General features: G+C 44.4%; 1 protein-coding gene across 4 annotated transcripts in view; it reads left to right on the forward strand.

The window, feature by feature from the left end:
- Positions 1–19,018, forward strand: part of VCL (vinculin) — an 88,191-nt gene that overhangs the window by 66,038 nt on the left and 3,135 nt on the right. For 2 of the 4 annotated variants that reach the window (XM_081864238.1, XM_081864239.1), the window contains exons 13-21: positions 515–643; positions 1,937–2,086; positions 4,611–4,719; positions 5,616–5,918; positions 6,047–6,171; positions 7,869–8,054; positions 12,764–12,991; positions 16,254–16,457; positions 18,111–18,215. In XM_081864238.1, coding sequence (XP_081720364.1) covers positions 515–643; positions 1,937–2,086; positions 4,611–4,719; positions 5,616–5,918; positions 6,047–6,171; positions 7,869–8,054; positions 12,764–12,991; positions 16,254–16,457; positions 18,111–18,215 — 1,539 coding nt within the window. The remainder of the gene's footprint in view (positions 1–514; positions 644–1,936; positions 2,087–4,610; positions 4,720–5,615; positions 5,919–6,046; positions 6,172–7,868; positions 8,055–12,763; positions 12,992–16,253; positions 16,458–18,110; positions 18,216–19,018) is intronic. The other 2 variants (XM_081864240.1, XM_081864241.1) reach the window with 1 other exon arrangement.

Raw genomic sequence — 19,018 nt, forward strand, 5'->3', positions numbered from 1 at the left:
GCTTCCTCAAACTTGGCCCTCCAGATGTTTTGAGACTGCAGTTCCCATCATCCCTGACCACTGGTCCTGTTAGCTAGGGATCATGGGAGTTGTAGGCCAAAAACATCTGGAGGGTTAAGTTCGAGGAAACCTGGCCAAGAGGCTCAGTGGTTTAGACCACAGCACTAGTGTGGAGCCATGTTGGTCTTGCTCCATGTCAGCCACTTCACATTCTTAATAGCAACCTCCCTTCTTTCCTAGCTTTGCTGTTTTAGTGTTCTGGGTTAGGGGTATAGACTAAAAATCTAGCTAGATGGTGAATTGGGAGTGGGGCGTCAGGGGCCCTACTGTCACGGTCCTTCTCACAGTCCATCTTTGAAGGTCTCCCATCTGTTTGTAACTTCAGCTTTATGGCTGAGCCTTGTTTGAACCTAGGCTGTCCATATTCAGATCCAGTGTTTTACTTTTGCACCACACTTCATCATGGCAAACCCATTTCTGTGTTTTGACGCGGAGCCTTTGCATTCCTATTAAGGATCTGAAATCAAGGATGCAAGAAGCCATGACACAGGAAGTATCTGATGTGTTCAGCGACACGACAACACCAATTAAACTGTTGGCAGTAGCGGCCACTGCTCCTCCAGACGCCCCCAACAGGGACGAGGTGAGTCTGTTCCCAGCATGCACCAGTCTTTAAGTTACAGTGAGCAATATAATTCTGCATAGGCCAAAGTAACAGTCAGATGTTAGACTTTTTATACTTGAATGGTTTCCCCCCACCACCCTTGAGGAAAAGGAATGCAATTGGTGTCCACAGTTTGAAACATTACTATAACTTAATCCAGGTGTAGCCAAATGTTTTGGAGTAGGGGTACATTCTGAGTCTTGAGTGTTCTGCGGGTACCAGTCACAAAATGGCAGCCTTGGGTTGTGTGACTTAACACAAAATGAGAGAGACAGCCACCCCAACAACCTTATGCTTATCACAGGAAGTCAGTTGTGTCCTTCTGGTCCTTACACTGGAGATCACATACAGATGCTATTGCTGTCTAATGACAACAGGGAGTATTCCTCAGTACCAGAAAAAAATATACAAGGCAGACATGCCGCTCACATTCCACAGAAATCACTTGGAGGGGTACCTTTACATTTTGTTACGTCTTTCTTTCTAGAAGAGCTTACTTTTATTTTTTTAATGGAAGCTCAGAGTCTGGGGGCACCAAGTTGGTGACAGCTGACTGTTTGAACCATCTTCCTTGAAAAGAATTGCGCTTTTAAGGTGATCTGAGGAAAGCTCTGTCATTGGTACTCATATCTATCATGGCGCATTCACACCCATTATCATTGTAGCCTTGTGTGTGTAAACCAGGGCTTAAAGGTAAAGGTAAAGGGACCCCTGACCATTTGGTCCAGTCGCGGACGACTCTGGGGTTGCGGCGCTCATCTCTCTTTACTGGCCGAGGGAGCCAGAGTACAGCTTCCGGGTCAGGTGGCCAGCATGACTAAGCCGCTTCTGGCGAACCAGAGCAGTGCACGGAAACGCTGTTTATCTTCCCGCCAGAGTGGTACCTATTTATTAATTGCACTTAGACGTGCTTTCGAACTGCTAGGTGGGCAGGAGAAACCGGGGCTTAAAACTGCCAAAAAGAGTTCTGTCCATAAGAAATGTGTGTGTTACTCTGTTCATCTTCCAGAGGGGTAGCTAGTTGGTTGCAACAAAAAAAGCAAAAGAGCCCTGAAAGATTAGCAGCTCGGTATCTCTGCTGAACAGTTTTAGTTTTCTAATAAATCACCAAAGAATTATAAATTCATCATTGATTAAACTAACCTTAATTGAAGCATCTAGTCTGTAATTGAATGGGTTACTATGAGTTGCTTGGGGGCCCCTGGCTTGGTATAAAACTCTGAACTGGCTGCATTTTTTAATCTGTGGTTGTTGATGTATTTCAACTTTCAGGTGTTTGATGACAGGGCAGCCAATTTTGAAAACCATGCTGCCAGGCTCGGAGCTACTGCAGAAAAGGCAGCTGCAGTTGGAACAGCCAACAAAAGTACTGTCGAAGGCATACAAGCAACTGTGAAGTCCGCAAGGGAGCTCACCCCTCAGGTATCTTTCCCTCTCACTGTCAGAAACTCTGGTTTTGATCGGAGCTCACATTCGTTTGACAATGACAACAACCCCTCTCAGTTACCCCAGTCTTTCTTCATTTTCTTGGTATAATTTATGCCACGGAATGGGAGTCATTTTGCCGCTGTTATTGTTAAACAATTGGAAGTCAGAAATCCTCACCGATCTACTGCAGAATGCCCAAAGATCTGCACACTTCTGGTTGAACGTTCCCCAATTTGCTGCTCAGTTTGCAGCCACCAAAAACTTCACCTGGACGAAAAATTCAGTTGTTCAGTTTCTGTTCAGAGAGTTCATCTCCAATAAGCATGTAGTGGGGTTGGAGACGCCAGTATCTGAAACTGAAGTGAAATAAATTGAATGAGAGAAGGAGTCGAAGAATAAAACATGAGCATTTTAAAAAATAATAATTTTTTTTATTAAGTTTCTTACAATTATATATATTTTAAAATATTTTTTATTAACAGACCAATCAAATCAAATCAAATCACATAAATTCTGAATTACAGAGCCTAATTTTAAATTTTTGTTGGGGGTACCCATATTTCAAGTTCCGAAAGGGATCCAATCCTCTTGTTGCTGCTGCTTTAAAAGTCCACAAATCTGTCCAAAAGTTTCTTACAATTATAACACATACTACAACAAAGAAAAAAGAAACAAAACCACAAATATAAGCAAAAAAGAAAATAAAAAACAAAACAACAAACACCTAAACAACACAAATTAATTGGTTATTTAAACTTCTAACCTCATAAACATGTTTTTGACTTCCTCTGGGCCCTCCCATCTGAATTTCCTTGTATTTAGCAGTTTTCTAATATCATTATTAAAACACAATATTCCAATTAAAATCAAATTTCTTAACTTTTCTTAAAGTTCTACATCTCATTTATTTAACTAACTCCTAATTTAATCCTAGGCCTATTAGGTACTTTCAAGTAATTTCTAATTTTCAATATTACAATATTTATTCAAATAGTCTTTAAATTTCTTCTTGGTATTCCTGTTCTTTATGGTCGTGGATTCTTCCAGTAAGGTCAGCCAACTCCATATAGTCCATCATTTTCATCTGCCATTCTTCCACAGTTGGTAATTCTTATGATTTCCATTTCTTGGCTATAAACACGAGCATTTAAATATTAGGATTAGATGATTCTCTGTGTGAGAGATAGCACACAAATCAAGGGGTTGAGAGAGGGTAACTTCCTTAAATTGTAGGCTATTTTTAGGAGACTGTAAAAAAAATCAAAATCTATAAAATCTCATAACAATGTATGCATAGGTTGGCTTAACCTACAGAAGCAGAGGCTCGCTTTGACTACAGTCTTAAGGACTTACTTTCTAAGTCCCATTGAAATTAATGAACACTTTCAGGTTAACATTGCATTTATTTTATAGCTTCGTCCCAGCCAAAAAGACCTTTTAGAAGTTAAGCTACAATCTAAAAAGCTGCAAGAGGAGGGAATTTCAGTGGGAGCTGGATCCGGGCATAACAGAGGGGTGCCTGGCGTTAACTTCCTTCCCTCTGACGGCCTCCACGAGAGTGGTTCATGCCTGCCCCTTTTGCTTTTTTCAGTAGCAGCTTAAAATTCCTCTGAGGCTCAGTTGAAAACTAGAGAGCACCATAATCTTCCACCGTATTCTCCTAAGGAAAGAAGGAGCTGACAGCTTTTTATGGTGTATGGTGAATCTTTCACTGACCAGTGGAATATGTTCCACTGTCATGGAATATGTTCTCTCTCTGGTCAGTCTTCACACTTGGGTCTCTGGATAAACAGATCCTTTGTGCGTCTGTTTCCTACTTTGGGAGCATGTACTTCGAGTAGGAATAAATCTGAAGGATTCTCTGTATAGAAAAAGTAATTTTTACAAGCTATTGTGTAATAGTCTACTTATGTTCATGTGATGAAAGTATTTTAACAATTACTATTTGCACTAGAGACTTCCGTAATTTCTTGGCTTTATTTTGTTGTTGTTTTCTTCTAAATAAAGGCGGTAATTAAAAAATAATAATTCTGTGCAGTCCCCATGTCATGATTGGGAATTATGCTCTTCGGAAATTCTCAGTACAGTCATACCTCAGAAGTCGAACGGAAACCGTTCTGGAAGTCTGTTCGACTTCCATAACGTTCAGAAACCAAGGTGTGGCTTTGGTTGGCTGCAGGAAGCTCCTGTAGCCAATCAGAAGCCGCATCAGATGTTTGGGTTCCAAAGAACATTCGCAAACATTCACTTTTGGGTTTGGGGCATTCGGGGACCAAAACGTTCGACTCACAAGGCGTTCATCAACCAAGGTACGACTGGACCTCAGAGTGTTCTTGAGTGGTATAAATCCATCTTTCAGTTGGAGACTTCTTGTGAAACTCCCCAAACTGGGACCCATTTCAGATGAGAGATGCTTAAATTTCAGATTACCTACATTGCAAAATAAATCCCAGTGCACTTACTTTCTGTTCCTGTGCATTATTACTGCCAGCATATTAGGGTGTTTTTGCATTGGCAGGTAGTATCTGCTGCTCGCATCCTTCTAAGGAATCCCGGAAATCAAGCTGCTTATGAGCACTTTGAGACCATGAAGAACCAGTGGATTGATAATGTGGAAAAAATGACAGGTAAAATGGAGGACAGGTAATGACAGGTAAACTTGTGGCCATGGTTTTGTAGCCCCAAATCACTGATGACGAGCCTGTGATATAATTGGAAGGAAACTAGAAAGGGAAGAGCAATTCCTTGATGCAGTTGACTTAAGCATGTGACAGAAAGGGAAAAGTCATCCCCCCCCCCCACCTAAAAAAGTCACAGTGGATTCAAGGAAAACATTGCGCCATACTTTTGTTTGGAATATGTCTTGCCTTATCACTGGCAGCCTACAAACACAGCTTTTGGATAAATTATTGTCATGCAACTCTATTTCAATCACTTGTTCATTACGGCAAAATTGCATATAGATTTGGATGTGTTTTGTGTTTGCACACAGATGCTGTTAAGGGAAGAAATATGACATCCATTTTTACATATTGAACTTCCATCCAAATTGCCTTGTCCCACTGAGTTCCCTTTCTGTAAATCTAGCACAGGGTTTCGCAAACTTGGGTCTGCAGCTGTTTTTGGACTACTCCCATAATCCCTAGCTAGCAGGACCCAGTGGTTAGGGATGATGGGAATTGTAGTCCAAAAACAGCAGGAGACCTAAGTTTGGGAAACATTGATCTGCGTGTTTTCCACTATCCGCAGTACAAAAATGTACTCATCCCCATGTAAATGAAACCCATTCCTGTTTGAGGATTTGATAGAATTTGGAGGCCCTCTGGTGGCAAGAGCCAAGTGAGAAGGGTGATAAGAGTTTAAATGCTCATAATCAGGATTGTACCAAATCAGTACCCTGACAAATTCACCTGGCCAAGGTAGCAGAACTCCATCCTGTATTTAAGGGTGACCTTCCCCTCCAGCGTCATTTCCCCTTGCCGTGTACGTGAAGGGAGGTAAATCTGTAAACTTCTTACCCTAGGGATGGTGGACGAAGCAATTGATACCAAGTCTCTGTTGGATGCTTCCGAGGAGGCCATTAAGAAGGACCTGGACAAGTGCAAAGTCGCGATGGCCAACATTCAGCCGCAGATGCTTGTCGCTGGGGCCACCAGCATTGCCCGGCGAGCAAACCGGATTTTGTTAGTGGCAAAGAAGGAGGTGGAAAACTCAGAGGATCCCAAGTTTCGGGAAGCTGTGAAAGCTGCCTCTGATGACCTGAGCAAAACCATTTCGCCAATGGTGATGGATGCGAAAGCTGTGGCAGGCAATATTTCTGATCCTGGTAAGCATTAGACAGAGATGCTTTCTCCAACTCTTCAAAGTGCCTTGTCACTGAATTTTCAAAACTAAATACTAAGCTCTCTCTCTCTCTCTCTCTCTCTCTCTCTCTCTCTCTTTTGCCTTTCCTAGGTTTGCAGAAGAATTTCCTTGATTCCGGCTACAGGATCCTGGGAGCTGTGGCCAAAGTCCGAGAGGCTTTCCAGCCCCAGGAACCCGACTTTCCCCCTCCGCCTCCTGATCTTGAGCAACTTCACGTAAGTGCCGTGTTACGGAAAATTGCTCTGGAAGGACGGAGGTAATCTGCAACCATTTGGTTGAGCCACTTTCAATTATTTAAATGGCTGTGGTTTCCTTGTGTGACTGGAATCACTTAATGCTGAAATCTGATTCCAGTCACACAGTGTTCTTGTATAATACACGCTGGCATACACACAAGATTGCATCCCCAAGTTTTGTTTCTTTAGCATCTTGAGAGCGGAGTACAATGCCCTCTGTATGAAGGTAATCCAACCAAAAAACACAGAAGTGGCAAGAAAAGAACAGAGTCCTGGGTCCTTGTATTTTGCTGAGAAAAGCAGCAGTTTAAAGCCAAGTGTGTGCCTTTCAGGCCATCTGTGATTATGTATGAACTTTGAATTTGGGGAAGTGTTGTTGTGAACACATCCATTAATAGGAAGAACTTAAAGGTGGGTTAGGTGCACATTTTTGAGATTTCAGAAAACACTGTCCATGCCTTTGAAAGCTCTCTTGAAAACATGGGCATTTGAATTCAGGAGTTGAATATATAATATGATAGCATATTAGTAAAGGTAAAGGTAAAGGGATCATTAGGTCCAGTCGTGGATGACTCTGGGGTTGCTGCGCTCATCTCGCTTTACTGGCTGAGGAAGCTGGTGGCCAGCATGACTAAGCTGCTTCTGGCGAACCAGAGCAGCGCACAGAAATGCCGTTTACCTTCCCACCAGTGCAGTACCTATTTATCTACTTGCACTTGACATGCTTTTGAACTGCTAGGTTGGCAGGACCTGGGACCGAGCAACAGGAGCTCACCCCATCACGGGGATTTGAACTGCTGACCTTCTGACTGGCAAGCCCTAGGCTCTGTGGTTTAATCCACAGTGCCATACAACCTCAGTTACCTTCTCTATAGAAGGACATCTGAAGTGAGCTATTGTCCCCCACCCTTTCTACAATTTCCTGCTGGTTAGCAGATCAGAAAACCAAGTGAGAGGGATGAAGGACGCTTTTGCTAACAGTTGCTAACTTAAGAGATCATTTTGTAAAGTCTACCATAATGGATTTTAACATAGATATTACTGGATAATGTAAATCAGGGCTGAGAGCCACATTCATCCTTGGCCCAACCCTCCAGAAAGTATGTAAATCATATTCTTGGGTAGGTGTCTTAATTTTCATTATTCTCAGCTTGGCAAAAGAATGGCGAATTTGAGTTTGGAAAGTTTGCCCAAAGCACTGAAAATTCCCCATCCTGGGAAGGATCAGAAATCAGGAAGACCAAATTTTTATTAAGGACTGGAATAATTTTATAACATACCTTAGAGACCACTGTAAACAGTTGAAATCACTAGCAGGAATACAATAACACTTGTAAAGTAGCACAAACTTTGGATACTATGGATTTATACTAGATAGATTACAGTAAAAGATTCAGGAACAATTTTTTAGAAATGGAACCCATGGAGGTCAGAAGGTTTGAGAGAACCTCTTTTTTTCTTTTCTTGTTGTAATTGTTATGTTTGATGTGTATAATTAATAATCACTAGGTAAAACTAATAAATATAAAATAAATAAATAAAGGGACAACTTAGGTGCAAAAGCTGAAAAATAAAATAAAAGAAGATTCCCCATTCTGTGGATTGCTATAGATTTGGCCATTTTGCATTTGTATCTCTGCGTTGGGGTACTGCAACCCATTTCCTTTGTTCCTTAGCTTACAGATGAACTTGCTCCTCCCAAGCCGCCGCTGCCAGAGGGCGAGGTTCCTCCCCCCAGGCCCCCTCCTCCTGAAGAGAAGGATGAAGAGTTCCCAGAGGTGAAGGCTGGGGAGGTGCTCAACCAGCCCATGATGATGGCTGCCAGGCAGCTCCACGATGAAGCCAGAAAGTGGTCCAGCAAGGTAAGAACGGCCAATGCATCCCTGTGTTCTTGCTTAACTGCTGCTTCTCCGTTTAACCCAAAGAAATTGCAGACCGGTGTGTTTCGTGGGTATTGCATTGGTGTCACTTGGGGATATCCCAGTGTTGTAGGCAGATCTGTTTGTATAGATCAGGGGTCGGCAATGTGCGGTCCATGGGCAGGATGCGGCCAACAAAGACTGTTTTACCGGCCCACGACACCAGAAATCGTTTCTGCACATGTCCAGATGCCGAAAATCGCTTCTGTGCTGGCATGATTTTCGGTGTCTGGGCATACACAGAAGCAATTACTGGCGCCGCGGACATGCGCAGACACGATTTTTGGCGTCACGCTGTGCCAGTTCGGCCCACAGACAGTCTCCGTGGGAGTGATCCAGCCCATGGCCGGTAAACCTTGCTGACCCCTGGTATTGATCTTCAGACGTTGGGCTCTTTTTAGAGAGTGAATTGCTGATTACAAATCCTCATCCTTACGTTGACCGCTCTTATCACTGCTGTACAAAGACCTCGCTGTAAAACCTTCCTCAGGTTGCCCGGAAATTTTATGCCCTGGGTGAGTTGGAATTGGGGGTCAAATCCAACAGATGAGAGAGAAAACCAATCTGTCTCACCCAAATGAAGTGAGAAACTCCACAAAGGTTTCCAGTGTGCTCTGGAAGAGCACTGAAAACAAACAAACAAAAGCTTGATAGTGCTGTAGGAGTTAGGAAAGAGGCAATCTAAAATTGACTTTCTGCTGTTGCATCCAGAGTTGCTTCTCCCCATGAACCCATGAAAACCTTTGTGTTGTGCTGACTCTGTAGTGCAGGAATGGGGTTACCTGTGGTCCTTCAAGAGAAGGTGCTGGACTCCAACTCCCATCATCCCTGTCCATTGGCCATGTTGCCTGGGACCGATGGGAGTTGGGAGACCATCTGCAGGGCTGCACGTTTCCCCATCTTGCTACAAGGATTTGGAAAGGTGGTGTGTAATCTCCAACAATATCCACAATATTTTGCGCACTCTCTTTCCTTTTCACATGTCTACCCAGAAGTGGGCTTTTTCAGAAGCAGCTCCAAGGCTATTTTTAAAGCTTTGCAAATTATTGATATAAGCATGGGGCTTTTCACGTCCCATCATTTCATTAAAACCGTAGAGTTGTTCCCAAGACTCTTATTGTGCACAGATTTCATAACCACGCCTTGGCGTATGTAGAACTTTAGCGGTAGCAAGAAGGGGGAGGGAAACCTCACCGGACTTGAGCCTTTAGCTGAAATGAGCCTTAAGAATTTATGCCAGCATTCGGGACCTTTTGCCTGAGTTGGGGAATCAAGCCCATAGTATCTGCCTTTTGCCCTTTATGTGTTCTGCAAGCTTTCTCCCCTGCCCCACCAGACTGTTGCAAGAAGTGGACCGCCCCAGAGGTCAGTGTAGAAGGGCTATGCAGAATAGCCACGCTTACCTCTGAATGGGGGCTGTAACATGGGTGCCAAACGTCTTGCCATGTTTGCCAGATTCGTTTAAGATTGCTGCAACAACGATGCCAACCCTTGCAAGTGAGTTTTTTGGGGGTTGGTTTTTTTTGGGGGGGGGCATCTCATCACAAAACAAGTATCATTTTGACCTTGACAGTTTTTATTTTTGGAAGGGATAACAGGAAAGCAAACAGTCCAAAATGAATTTTCCAAGCAAAGCAACACTGAACACACACACACACACACACACACACACACACACACACACGCACATGCACACGCACACACACACACACTTTCTCACTGATTTTAGTAGCATGCTTGAGAAAAACAGTATTATTTAATTTATATTCCACCTTTTTACCCAAGGTTTCATACGTCGTCTCCTCTTTCCTCATGTAATCCCTACAACCACCCTGTGAGGTAGGTTAGGCTGAGAAACCCAAATTCACCCAGCGAGCTTCGTGGCTGAGTGTGGATTTTGAACCCTAGGTCTTAAGTCTGACACTTTCCACTACATCGCACTTGCTTCAGTTTAAAATGTAGTTTTAAAATATCATTTAAAACCTGTCCTGGTAGACATTGTAGTTGAGATTTGGTGCCTTCCGAGCTTTTAACTTTAAGGTCACTGGGGTGTGTGTGTGATCAATAAATAAACCCAGCTGTTGAGAGAAGCTGATACTTAACTGCTGTATCTTGGTAATTCCATTCAGGGGAACATTATCTGCAGTGCCCTGTCCCAAGGTGGCTGCAATGTGGGGGTTCCCCCCCTGCACTTAAATATTGTGGGTTTATGTGTCTCCAAAAGTAGGTGGAGAATAAATGGCTACACTCTGAGCCACTCTTCCAGCAGAAGAGATTGTGTGTAGAAGCCACTGGCTCTGAGGGGAGGCGCAAAAACCGAGCAGATTGCTTTGAGCTGGCTGTGAAAAATAGTTTCAGTTGTGTATTACTTGTTTATTCCGACTGCGTAGCAAATTAACTTTCCCCTCCTTTTCTCTTCATGCTCTGCCAATTTAATTTTTCCCTCTTCCTGGACAATAAATTTCTTGACTTCCCCTCTCTCCTCCTTCCCAGCGTTACTTGAACATTTGCTAGGATATACACCCTATTTTTGTTGGCTGTTGTGCTACTCAAACGTGGTGAGACTGAAAGAGGGGGATATTTATCAGTCTCATGTCCTCTACAAAAGTGCACAGAGTCCCACAGAATCCTTCACTCGGCAACATGGAAAAATAAATTTGAAATAGAGCCCCTAAGATGGGTTGTTAATGCAAATCCCTTTAGTGGCAAGTGTGTGTGGTTTAATTGCCTAATGCCTTGAACCACTTTGGGTTATGGATAGCATGAATGAAATAAGGTGCAGTAGAACTTCCCTGCAAGTCCCCCTAAATATATTCTGGGTTTTGGAGGCAGGAGAGGGAGGGAAAGTTCCATTCAACAGCCAGAAGAGTGGAATTATTTGGTTGGATACCAACCAATATTTTTTAAACTGACATGTCCTTCATATTTAGTAAATGCACGTACCTTAACTTTCAGGCACTCCCCCCCACAGCTCGCTGTCCCCTGTCCCCCCATTTTGAGTTATAGGATCAGGATGGAGAAGGGAGGTGGTCACATTGGGATCAATAATTCCCCAGAAGGCAACAAGTTGCTTTTGTCCATAAGTGCTTGCTATCTCTTAAGCAGATGTTTCAGGTTGCCGGACAAAAAGACTTCACCACTTGGTCCTCATTAAAAGAAATGGCCCTTACTTAACACACTGCATTTAACTTCTGGGTTTACCCAGAAAGCAAAAAGAGATGAAATCCCACACTGCCACCTTAAACTGCATCTAAATTATTTGGGAGCATATAATTGCATAAACTGAGTAATTGGAGGGGGGGGAGAAGGTTTAATACTGAAAGCCACTGTTCTTGAAGAAGGAAGTGTGAACATGCAAAAACAAGGGGGGGAGGGTTTGTGAAGGACGTGGGGGCTGGGGGGGGGGGCAAACTGAAATAAAATGTGATAATTGTGTGTGGGTCTGGTTGCACTTGAAAAGGCGGTGTTTCAGCTGCCCCTTTTGTCTTCTCTTTCTGTAATGGATTGGTACCCTGAAGTTTGGCTGCGATAATACCGAGCTGTTCTGTTGTTTTTTTTAGAGACATCCTTCCCACAGGATGTGATTCAGGATACTCTGACAAACGATTTGAAAATCCTCATTTGGATTTTTGTAGAACAACATTGTGGCAAAACAATCTGGCACCATCTCATTAACCTTCTGCTAACAGAAACATTTCCGGCTGGCTTTGTTTGTGTGTGCTGCTAACATCACTTTCTGTCTGCTAACAATTAACACACTGATCATGTCCTTCTAATGAGCAGCCTCTCCTGTTTCTTCCACAATCCCTTGGCTTTCTGTCCTGACTTCCTTCCTGCATTGTGTTTTGCTTTCACAATAACCTCCTTTTACATGGCCTGGACCAAGACGTGGTGGTGCCTGCAGAATCCATATGGCATCTTTGTCCCAATTCCCCCACCCCCACATTCCCGCCACAAAATAATAGACACGGAGCACGATTTGCTTGCAAATTCTCCTGTGCAAACCTTGCTGAAATGAATCGGAGCTCTTTTCAACAAGGACACGCACAAAAGCCCTGGAGCGACTTCCATTCATATCCGTGAGGCTCCGTAGGGTCAGGTCTGCCACTTCCCCACCCTTAATAGCACCCTAAATGTGCTTTGGGTGCCTGCCTTTCCCATCTCTCTTGGGCACAGAAAGCAGCCCCTGGCGTCTCTGCTCCCTGGCGGTTTTTTCTCAGCACTCAAGCCCCATCGTTGAAACTTTCCTCTTGCACCCCCTAAGTAATCTTTAAGTGTTGCACTTGCTTTTGTTTCTCGTTTCCTTTCCTGTCTCCGTGGCGCCATTGTCTTGCCAGAAAAGAATGTTGTGGTGAAATAGAAGACACTTTAGAGAGGACCTCGAGTGAAAAACGATGATGATTCTTGGTGTGCTTTCTCTAAACTCTTGTTGTTTCTCTCCTTGAAGCCTTTGTAGATTCTCAGGTCAAGTGTTCCCTTGGAATTGCGTCCCTTCCTCCCTGCCCCTCCTTCCGTTGCCTTCCAGAATAAAGGGATTTACTAAAACCAGCTCAGTTCTTGCTCTTGGACCAGATCCTGCTTCTTTATACTAACTGTCCCTGTTTCTTCATATCCCCCCTCCGCATCCCCCCCCCCCCGCCCAACCTGCGAAGCCTGATGTGACTGATGAGGTTAAGGAAGCCCCTGAGGCTGATGTAGATGTAGATCAGGAGGAGGAGGAGGAGGAGGAGGAAGCAGATGTTGAATTCACTCTCCCCTCTGACATTGAAGATGATTACGAGCCTGAGCTGCTGTTAATGCCAACCAACCAGCCCGTTAACCAGCCCATTCTGGCCGCTGCTCAGTCTCTGCACCGGGAAGCCACCAAGTGGTCTAGTAAGGTACTTCCTCCATTTCCCCCTGGCGACTGACCCGCGTTGCATCCAGCCATTTTGGAACGTTGACACATTTGCATTCACTCTTGATCCTTGCCGGGTCCCATTTTCGTTTTTCTTTCTTTCTTTTTCCTTTTCTGAATTGGAATGAAATTCGAGTTTGTCTGCACTTCATTGTTGAGGATTGAGAGTGGCTTCACATGTTTCTGACAGGCCTGCTGGCGATGATGGCCGAGCTCAAAAAGCTTCATTTGGCTCACAACTTCCTTCGTTTTACTCTCCTTCTTAATCAAGGCTTCCTTTCCCTGTTGTTGCTCTCTGCCTTACCTGTCTCTTCACGGCAGTGGTTCTTTTTCGAAAGGGAAGAGAAAACAAACAAACCAAACAAACATACGTACAAACCAGCCGACTACCTGTGAAGCCATGGTTGACAGTCTCTCAGTGACTTCCAGATTGTGAGGGAGTCGTCGTTGTCATTCCCGAAGTCATTTAACACGCATCATTGTGCTTTTCTGCCTCTTATCAATGGCTTCCACTAAAACGTTGGACAGACCAGGAATGGCTTGGTATGGCGGCGTTGCCGAGGAGTTGGACCTGCTGATCTGCACTTGTCTGTAATGTAAAAAGGCTGGCCCATGGTGAGAGGACTTTGGTCAACAAGCTATGCTGAATGTGTTGGTTGCTAAGTTCAGACTTCGTTGGGTTTTCTAAAAAAATACAAAACCCATGATGTTGATGGAGATCCTCGGTCCGTGGCTGGGAGCGATCTTAGTCCTGAGCTTGCTGGCACTAATCGCAAACAAATGTTTTGGGAGCTGTCGGGTCACTTTTTCGCTTTTGGGACTAGCATGCTGCAAGGAGTTAAGTGTGTGGCTGTGCAGTTACTAAAATTTAGGTATGTATGTGTGGAAACCCCCTTTTAAAAAAAAATTAGTCTTTCTTTCATTGTCTTTTCAGTCAGTAATGGTGATCTTTTGGTGCCTGTGCGCAAAATTCACATGGTGTTTGTCCATGTGTAGGTTAATGTGGGGCACAATTTAGCACACTTTTTCTCCTTTGCAAATCTCCTTGAAATGAATGAAGAAGCCTCCCATTCATTTTAAGTGAGATGTACATGAGAACATGTTGATGCATTGTGCTTCATGGGTTAGATCTCTCTCTCCCTTAAATGGTACCCGGAACCTGCCATTGCCACCATTGCCACCATCATGGTGCGAAGGCCTCTCTCATTTTACACTCTGCTTTGCCTTCTACTCTTCAGAAACCAGCTGAGAAGACGCATGGCCTTCATTGCTCAAGGGGGCTGGCAGTCCACTCTTAACCGTTACTCATCACAGCAACAAGCACATGTTTAGCACCCTGGCTCATTGCTCCTGCGATGGTGATACGCAATTTGTGTGGTGGAACATGCATGTTTGCACATGCATATTTCATTTGTACAAATACACACACCACACACAGTATTTTCAGTGCACTGGTTAAAAACAAATGTGTGAAGAGACTCCTGAACAAGATATGGCTCTTCAGACTTTTGCAACTCAGCAGCCTTTTGTAATGTGTACAACATGCTGTTTTTTTGCACTGCATAATGGAAATATGTCCATAAGGACCACAAGTCCCCTTCTGCAGCTATCATCACAGTGTATGCCTTTTGTTGTTGCCGTTGTTACAAACACTTTTCTTCCGGTAGTCCTAATGCCTAACAGCCACTTTCCTGCATGCAAAAGATTACAGTCCAGGCACTTTTTCCTAATTTCTCACTGCTGTTGGTCAGTATGTCATGCTAACTAAGCACAAAAACACCTCACAGATTTATTTATTTTTAAATGAATTGATTACATTGATCTTGAATACTTTTTCAGCTATAGTATTTAATCTAGAGAAATGTTATTTCAAACACCAGTTATTTATATTGTCCCTCAAAAATAAAGAACTCCCTCTCAAAACAGTGGCTGTTAAAAAGTTGTGTTACAAGTTGAACTGAATGGTTGCTGTTCAGCCTCAAGTTTGCAAACTCTCCCACTTCCGCTCTGGTGTGGCCATGAGTAGGCAGGAGTGAAGAAACTTTTGATACTACTTTTGATTAACTGTAGCTTGTCAATTTAATTCACCCCCAACAAACTACACTCATACCTTGGTTTTCAAACAGCTTAGTTCTCGAACGTTTTGGCTCCTGAATGCAGCAAACCCGGAAGTGACTGTTCCGGTTTGTGAACTATTTTTGGAAGCCGAACGTCCGACGGGGCTTCTTGTTGGCTGCAGGAGCTTCCTGCAGCCAATCCGAAGCCGAACTTTGGTTTCCGAACGTTTTGGAAGTCAAACGAATTTCCGGAACGGATTCCGTTCGACTTCCAAGGTACGACTGTATTGCTAGGCCAGCTGCATAACCTATAGTTTAGCGTGATGTCCAAGTGCAGCCCAATGCCTTTCTTCTCCACTGAAGGAAGATGAGATTGTCCTAAGTGGAGGAAAGGTGGCAGTTCTTACAGCGAGGCTGTCAACTTGATGAATTAAGTGGTAGTTGGTTTTCACGACAGGAGAGTTTGCCAGTTGACAAATAATAGCTTCATATGTTTGCAAATGACTAAGTCCTGAAGATTTTTCTCTTTTGAGGTTTCAGATGATGCGTACACACCTTGCAGCAGGCTTCATCTTAGAAGCGCCGCTTCCTTTTACGTGGAATAACTGGTGGTTTATTAAAAATAATTTACATTATTTTAAAAAAAACCTGCTACCATCTAAGCATGCCTTTTTACATATACAGCTAATCAAAAGGATTAACTGACACTCTGGCTTCTCCCTCAGCTGTGTCCCCCTCAGAAAAGTTAGTTGTCATCTGTGACTGTAGAGTGCCAAATTGGGATGCGCCATGTCCATTTGTATGTTGATATTAAGAATATTCACCTTCATAACACTGGATGCTTTAAACTTAAGGCAATCTTCTTGCACCCTTATTAAAAGGATAAATGTTTAACTGGTAAAACTGTCTGAACTTAGCCGCTTTCACTTCAGCAACAAACTAACACTGCGTGTCCACAACGTATTTTTATTTTTTTACGGGCCAAAGCTTGTTTTTCACTTTTTGGGGGAGAGAAAGTATTTCACAACTGGCCTTTGGGGCAAAGCTCTTTTCCAGTGCTCTTTGTGGAGCGGCCTCTGCACCGCACAGGACGTCTCTTCCTTGCCCTCCCAGAGCACCTCCCAGGGGTGACGGCGCGGGCCGATGTCTGGCTCCCAAGCTTTCATGGCTGCCCTTGCTCTTTTCCAGGGCAACGACATCATCGCCGCCGCCAAGCGGATGGCCCTCCTCATGGCCGAGATGTCGCGCTTGGTCAGAGGCGGCAGTGGGAACAAGCGGGCTCTCATCCAGTGTGCCAAGGATATCGCGAAAGCTTCCGACGAAGTCACCAGGCTGGCCAAGGAGGTGGCGAAGCAGTGCACTGACAAGCGCATCAGGACAAACCTTTTGCAGGTGGGTCACCAGCCACTGCCTGAAGAAGGCAGGGAAGCGGTGAGAGCTGGCATTGGTATCAGAGATGGCATGCGGTCAGGGGACTAGGCTAGTGGCAGGGACGTGGATGGCACTGTGGTCTAAACCACTGAGCCTCTTGGGCTTGCTGATCAGAATGTTGGCAGTTCGAATCTGCACGACAGAGTGAGCCCCCATTGCTGTGTCCCAGCTCCTGCCAACCTAGCAGTTCGAAAGCATACCACTGCATGTAGATAAATAGGTACCACTGTGGCGGGAAGGTAAACGGCCTTTCCGTGCACTCTGGCTTTCATCACGGTGTTCCCTTGTACCAGAAGCAGTTTAGTCATGCTGGCCACATGACCCAGAAAGCTGTCTATGGATAAACACCAGCTCCCTCGGCCTGAAAGCGAGATGAGCGCCCCAACCCTGTAGTCGCCTTTGACTGGACTTAACCGTTCAGATGTCCTTTACCTCCCCCCCCCCCCTTACTAGGCTAGTCTCCTAAATGTTCCCCTGACGTCTCCTTCTCAAAGCCCAGGAAGCTTTGGCCCAGTTCAGGGAGGGAGGTGTGATACTCACCTGCACATCATTGCGACGTCACACATGCAGTATCCTGGTTGTCCTCACAGGCTGGTTGCCTCTGGCCCTAACTGTACCCCTATTTCACTGCACGCCACTGAGAGATGGGTTTGTTTTGGAGCAGGGGGGCTACTTGAGAGCCCAGACAGTGGGCTGGCTTGCTCAAATTCGCCCTCCTCGTTCTTTTGGACCTGTGGCCTACTTTAAGTTTGCCAGGTCACAATGCGGCAGTAACGGTAGGTGCCACAGATGGCAGAACTATCCAGCCAAGGTCTTTCATCCTGGCAACAGCTTTGTTTTAGCCTGCTTGTTTCTCGACTGGTCTCAACAGCGCTCCTATCTTCTCCTGCATGACAATGTAATCCTGGCCAGACAAGTTTAGGGTCTCATAGACATCGGACTGCGGACTATCTAATTCCCTGAGCAGCTGCGCTTTCTGTGGCCCTGTACCACCTCAGCCTGAGGCTTCGCTGCCACAAGCACAGCACAGTGCAGCTGAATGCAAAGGGGCCTGCAAGGAGCAGCCCCTTGTGCAGAGAGCCTTGCAGAGCAGCGTGGGCAAATGCCAGCCTTCAAATAGATAGCTGGTCCTCTGAATCTCTAGGACTTGTGGCAAAGCAAGCAATGATATTCTGCAGCCTTTTAAATGTGTTTGTGGGAGTTGGGGTGGGGGCTATTGTTTTGTTGTTTTTAACTACTTATTTGTGTTTTTATCTTGCATTTTTATCTTGTGAACCACCCTGATATTAGGGTGGTATATCACTGATAATAATAATAATAATAATAATTAATAATAATAATAATAATAATAATAGAAAGTGACCCCAAATCTGCCCACAAGTCCTTGAGGAAATAAGACAACTTAGATGATACCTTAGTTCCCTACCACTGAAGCAGCTTGCCGTGTTTCTTGAGAAAAACATGGGTGGCTTGAAGAGGAGTGGGAAATAACCAAGGAAAAAGAACACTTATGCTTGCCACTGCTGTTTTTTTTTGGGCGAAAAACACACATGAGAAGAGTGGTATAATTTTATATAGACAGTTTCTCAGCTGTGCAATTCTGTTTCCATGCAGGTCTGCGAGCGAATCCCAACCATCAGCACGCAACTCAAAATCCTCTCCACTGTCAAAGCCACCATGTTGGGCCGCACTAACATCAGCGACGAGGAGTCTGAACAGGTAATTCTCACGCCGGCCACAAGGGTGTGCGTGTGTTGCAAGCTTGGAATTGTCCACTACATCAGGCTTTGCACGATTGGTGAAATGATGTCAGCTGCCAGCAGGGCCTCCCTTGCTATCCTTTTGCTCTTGTAAGTTTTCTTGCTAGAGTAACTGAAAGGTGTGGCTAAAGGTATGCTTATTTCTACGTGCATGACGCTTTGTAGATTCAAAACAAGTATGACTATGACGAACTGACACTCATTAGAAAACTAGGATGTGCTTTTTTGTCAGGTAACACTCAGTGGCAAACTGTCCCTTGTTTTTGCTGTGTTCATGTCCTGCAACAAAATATAATTTATGATCCAAAGGTAGACCTGGGTTTCTTGCTTAATAAAATTTCCCACAGCCTGTTTAAATAGCTATTAACTAGCACCCTCTGGTGGATATAAATGAATGGTTCTTTGGTTTGCCTGAATGCTGCCGTAAGCCACCAGTTTTTATCAATATCCAACGCAGATGTTGTTTTGCTGTTGGGGACAATTATCCCAAACCTTCCCTGTGACTGTCAGATTTTGCTTTCCATTAGAAAAATGTGGCCACTAGCTTTGGTGGTTTTAAAAAGGGGTTAGACAAATGCCCAAAGGACTGATCCTCACGGCCGCTAGCTGTGTTAAGATAAAGGGACTCCATTTTCATAGGCAATGTACCTCTAAATTCCTGGGGTGGGATCCAGACTGTCAATGGAGATTGGGACTGTTTTTTCATGCCTCACCTATGGGCTTCTCTGCCTGGGTGCTGGATGTTGGAGAAGATGCACCTTT

This window comes from Podarcis erhardii (assembly GCF_964252035.2).
Source record: "Podarcis erhardii genome assembly, chromosome: 5".
Classification (NCBI taxonomy): Eukaryota; Metazoa; Chordata; class Lepidosauria; order Squamata; family Lacertidae; genus Podarcis; species Podarcis erhardii.